Source organism: Nematolebias whitei, chromosome 7 (assembly GCF_014905685.2).
Source record: "Nematolebias whitei isolate Nwh7 chromosome 7, NemWhi1, whole genome shotgun sequence".
NCBI lineage: Eukaryota > Metazoa > Chordata > Actinopteri > Cyprinodontiformes > Rivulidae > Nematolebias > Nematolebias whitei.
Genome location: NC_056504.1, coordinates 45,340,014 through 45,345,432, shown reverse-complemented (window position 1 = coordinate 45,345,432; position 5,419 = coordinate 45,340,014). Strand labels below are relative to the sequence as shown.

Sequence of the window (5,419 nt, the reverse complement as noted above, 5' to 3'; positions counted from 1 at the left end):
TTATTTATTCATTTATTAATTTATGTTCATTTATTTGGGCCTTGTTTGCAGTTTTCCCATTCAACATGATACAAACTTATATTTAAATATAATAATGATAATAATAATAATAATAAAACTACACATCACCGTTTTTATAACAGATCTTTTTTTTTTATTGAGGAGAGTCAAGTTGGGCTTTTCAATTTTAGAAAATAAAACCATGACAATATTACAAATAATGAAATTGTTACATCATTCACAAGGTTACAGTCAATATACATTTATACAGAAATACAGGATGTCCCACATCAGTCACAGTGGTCTGAACCGGCACTGGTCTATTCTGTGGGTTTTAACAGAGCAGAAATCCCCTGACTGGACTGACCAAGAGCCAGTGTGCTAGTGGTGGAGGGGGTGGTTTGGGGGCGTTTAGAGAGGTAGGGTGGGAGCATTAGAGGAGAACACATAGTTACACAGGACACTGTAGTGGTATGAATGTTTGCTCAACAGAGAGGGAAATAAAACACATACTTGCTCTTAGCAGCAGCCATTATTTGTCCATCAGCAGCTGAAGTCTCCCAAACTGGAGATCTGCCTGCTGCTGCTCACACAACAAATGTCTGAAAATCCAACTACATTTGAACACCTCACCAGCAGAGGGCGCTCTGGTGCTTCACGCTGCAGCCATTAAACAGGAGCCATTTTCTCTTTGCTACAAGAGGAGCATGGCTGCTCTGACCCTGATGTAGCTCTGTCGTGTTCAGATCCAGGCCAGTGGGTACGGCCTGGCACGGCTCGTGTTTACGCACACCATCATGTAGCTTTAACACCGACGCTCAACCGTTTCCCTCTGTCCTTCAGATATTGGCACATAATGAGGAGGAGGGCCGAGCAGCTTTTACACTGCAGCACAGATGAAAAGGAGAAAGTAGTGATTTGATTAAAAAAGTGCAGTTGGCAAACGTGGCATCGCTCACTGCCACACTGCATCTGAGGAAAAACATACAAGGGAAGCTGAAGACTACATGTGCAGATGGCACATTTATGCTGCTGTAATATTTCACTCTTAAATTACAAGTTCAATAAGTGGAAGGTTTGCAACAGTAAAAACTGTTTGAAGGAAATAAGCAAGTAAGCATGAAGGGCCTGCTGGCTGAGCCTAAACAGCAACGATAAGTCTCTTTTATGCAATGAGAATTATTAGTTACTAGAAGAATAAATTATGTTGCTAAACACTCCACAGGTTAAAAAAAAAAATCTTTATTTTCTTTTTAAGTATTTAAACTAACGGAAAACCATGAAAAGATACTTGCTTATCCAAAAATGCGACTATTTGTGATATAAAAATACATTTCAGCAATATTCAGCTCTACCACAGTTGGCACACCCTGTTTAAGGTAATTCCTCAAAGTGAATGTCAAAGATAATCGCTTGATTAATTACTCAAAAGTCTTGGCAGCATCCACGGACAAGCGTCCAAATGAGTTTTAACGGCCCTGAAGGGAAAAAAATAAAAAGACACCGACTTGAAAATAATTCTTCGCACGTCAAGAGCTGTTCCTGATGGCAGGTATGAAAAGACAAGCCCAGATGAAACTGGTGAGCTGTTGTGCACGGAGACATTTAAACAAAGAAGGTGAAGGTCAGTGAAAACACCAAACATTAACGACCTTTATGTCACAGTTCTTGTTTTATTCCTGGCTTGGACTCGTGATTCTGCAGTGATGGAGGTTTATAAAGTTCTTTAGAGGAAGATTTGGCCGATAGAGCCATCTGTAGCGACAACATGAGAACCTGGGTCTGCGTCTGAGGATTTGGTTCGAGCAAACACGGAAGCATTGTCCAGTCTGGAGGAATCTCAGCGGCATGAGCATCAAGACGAGACGACACAACTCCTGCTGTTGGATGTCAATACGCCTGCTGCTGCTGATGCTTTCAGACATGCTGAGATGAAACCAGACAACTGGTGAAAGTAAGATCAGAGGAAGCGTTGACAGGAAGTCGACAGGCATGCGTGTTATCAGGACAGAGCGGCTGTGATCGGGGTGCAGTCGTTCTGCTGCGATCGGACACATCTGACCGATGGCTCACAGCTGGACACCCACGTCTGTCTCGGAGTGCAGACCAGCAGGGTTTCTGCATTGCTGATCATCATTTATTGGCTGCGCGCATAAACCTCCTGCGTCCCCAGCTCTCCTTGTTCCGTCCCGTGAAGCCCTCCTGACAACAGACTGCACAAACAGTGAGCGTCAGTTCTGCACTCAGGAGGCACGAACAGCTCTCACTGGGAACAAAACAAAATGTATCAAAACGTTCTCGAGGATAAAACCACGACAGGCGGCACAGCGGTTAGAGCTGTCGCCTTTACGTGAAAAGGTCACCGGATCACCTCCCAGCCTGGGGACCTTTCAAGGTGGAGGTTACACGTTCTCCCTGTGAATGTGCGGGTTTTCTCCAGGTACTCCAGTTTCCTCCCACAAACCAAAAACCTGCATGTTTATTGGTAACTAAATTGTTATGTGTGAGTGATGGACGCTCGACCTGTCCAGGGTGTCCCCCTCTCACACAGTGGTAGCTGGACATAGGCGCCAGCTGCCCCGAGACCCGGAGAGGGAAGGCAGGAAAAGAAAACGCAAGGCCAGACCGAGACCCGTTACAAGGTAACACTGTTTATCTACATGGTTTTGTTCAGCAACGTGATATTTTTTAATGTTTTCAAAAATAAATTTGAAGCAACGACGATGGAAGAGTCAGAGAGTTAGCTGGACTCAGGCGGCACGGACTCACTGCGAAGGAAATTCAATTCTGTTCAATGACATCCGTGCAGAAATTGCACTAATATAACACAAAGAGCTGATGGTAAATAATGTGTTGACTGTGCGCGGATGTAAAACAACCATGTGCAATACTGAAACTTTTTAAAAATAAATCGGAATATAAATGCCTTTTTGTAAAGGAAAAAATGAAACAATATCAAATACAATGTGCGTGAGCCAAACCCAAACTATCAGCAAACAGAAATTGAGTAATTGAAGCAAATCAAAGCACTGAAATGAACCACCCACTCAGCATGCTATCAAACACAAGCTCTGACATTTTGAGAGCAACTGCTTCTTTGTGCCTGTGGTGTGAGTGCACAGTTTTTACACGTATGGACAGACGGCGATGGAAAAAAAAAAAACATGAGGGAGGATACTAAAACAGACATTTTAAATGTACGTCTTGTCTGATGTAAGCAGCTGAACCTGTTTCAACTGTGAAAATCTCTGCGGGAAGTCAGAACAGGTTTTTTTTTTTTTCTTTATAATTATTTTTAAAGACAAGTTTATCCTCACAAGCTACAGTAAGAAACCCAAGCAACTTAAGGTGACAACTTTGTAAATCCTTTCTGCAGTCAGCTGTTCTGCTCCATAAAATAACTTCTCTGAGTTGGTACAACAGGTCGAGTGCATCTGATATGTACAGTACAGGATCATAGGGTGTAAGGAGGAGACGGTTCTATTTGGCAAATTGTGAATATTTCATGGTGAACGACATAAAAAAAAAAAGCAAATCAGTCTTTAGGGGGTGGAAGCATGGTAGGAGGGGATCTTCGTCACAAAATATTAATATAGAAAATCTCTTGCAGTGAGAAAAAAAAATGTTTTCTTCTTCAGCACTGATTCCACTGCATAAACTGGCAGTCTGGTTGATTGTGGTTTTGACATCGGTCTAAGCCACAAAGTGTTCTTTATTTTTATTTTTTTTTATTATTATTAACGGTTTTATCTGTGGAACCATGTGGATGAGATTCAGGAGTTCCCAGTTTTCCCTATTTTTTTCTTGCAGAAGCTCCACAGAAAACTCTGTTTCCACATAATGTCCATTAAAAACAAAGACAGTATTCACACCTCGAGGACGTTCTCCCCAACTCTTCCTTCTCTTTTTTTTTTTTTTTGTTGTTGCCCTTTTAAAGGGTAGCTTTCCTACACAGTTCATCTAATGTACAACCTTATATCATCTATAAATTTAGATAAACTCCTTTTTTTTTTTTACTTATCAGTTTTTTTTTCTTTCTTCTTTAAAAAATTCTTTACAAAATCATCAGAACCAACAAAACTAAAAGAATAAATGCTGAAAAACAAATAAAACTGGTGGAAGAGTGAAAAATGAGTTGCTGGTCATATAACCTCCCTTTGTGGCTCTAAAGATGGGCTTGGCTGTGCTCCGCCTGGAATCTTCATCACACACACTTGTGTGCTCACAGGGGAGAGAAAAGGAGGAGAGAGGGAACAGGAGAGGGGGATGGGGGCTTGATGGGAGCCTGGTGGGAAGACCAGATAAACTGTCACGCAAAAAAAAAAAAAAAAAAAAACATCCACTCCATCCTCCGCATCCAGAGCCCTGTGTCCAAACAGCCTTATCTCCCCTCTGCTCCTCTCAGGAGGGTCAAACCTCCACCGACTGGATCTGGTTCATCTGTGCCCGCATCATCTGGACGCTGTTCAGGATCTTCTTTTGATGGCCTGCTAAAGTCACACCAACCCTTAGGATGTCCCTGTGAAGCACAGAAACAGATGTAAGGCTAAAGTTACCACGGGGTACAAACAGTCGCCGCACAGCCCTTCAACCTGTCTATATTCATATTCATCAAAGATTGAAAACACAATTTAGAAATTGTCAATCAGGAACGATACATAAAGCAACGTAAATGACAACAAAGCACAACAGAAGAAAAGTAAGGCGACAGTAAAACAGGTATTAAATTCTTTCTGATGACAAAGACTTCTATGTTCAGTTATGATGTTTTGATGCCAGCATGCTTCAATAATCCAACAAAATCTAACAAACTTAGGTCCTCTGAATGGATGAAAAAATAAAATAAAATTGTTGAAACGTTTCGTCTTTTGTCCAGAAGATTTTATCAGTCTGAGGAGCTGCACTAAACTCAGGTGGAGCAACCAATTTGCTGGTGACAGCCAAAAATTACTGTTCACATAATACATGAGGACCATCAGCCTAATGATTGATCGTTAGTGACCTGATGGCTGGTTGTTATTCACAGACGGCTGAGAGGTACAGTAGTGCCTCGCTACTTAGTGGTTCATTTTTCACAGACTCGCTCTATTGCGTTTTGTTTTCAAAGTATGGTTGGACATAACACACAACTGGCTGATTGATAGATGAGCCGCAAAATCAGCATGGATTTTTTTTAATTAAAAATAAATTATGGAGCTGAGTTTGTGACAAACTGCGCTCCTTTAGAGCGTTTAGTTTAGAAACATTGTTTAGAATAATGCAAGAGTTTGGGAAGGGTGTAAAACACACACACACACACACATATCTATATATATCTATATATAGATATCTATATCTATATCTATATATATCTATATATATATCTATATATATCTATATATATCTATATATATATATATATAGATATATATAGATATAT

At 40.8% G+C, this 5,419-nt stretch overlaps 2 protein-coding genes across 2 annotated transcripts in view; both read right to left on the bottom strand.

Moving 5' to 3' along the window:
- Positions 1-5,419, bottom strand: part of LOC119412855 (ephrin type-B receptor 2) — a 169,036-nt gene that overhangs the window by 80,002 nt on the left and 83,615 nt on the right. The window lies entirely within an intron of this gene.
- LOC119412070 (ephrin type-B receptor 2) overlaps positions 4,310-5,419 on the bottom strand; it is a 41,453-nt gene continuing 40,343 nt past the window's right edge. Inside the window, exon 14 of the mRNA XM_037679047.1 lies at positions 4,310-4,519. Within this exon, the coding sequence (XP_037534975.1) occupies positions 4,411-4,519 (109 nt within the window). The 3' untranslated portion in view covers positions 4,310-4,410. The remainder of the gene's footprint in view (positions 4,520-5,419) is intronic.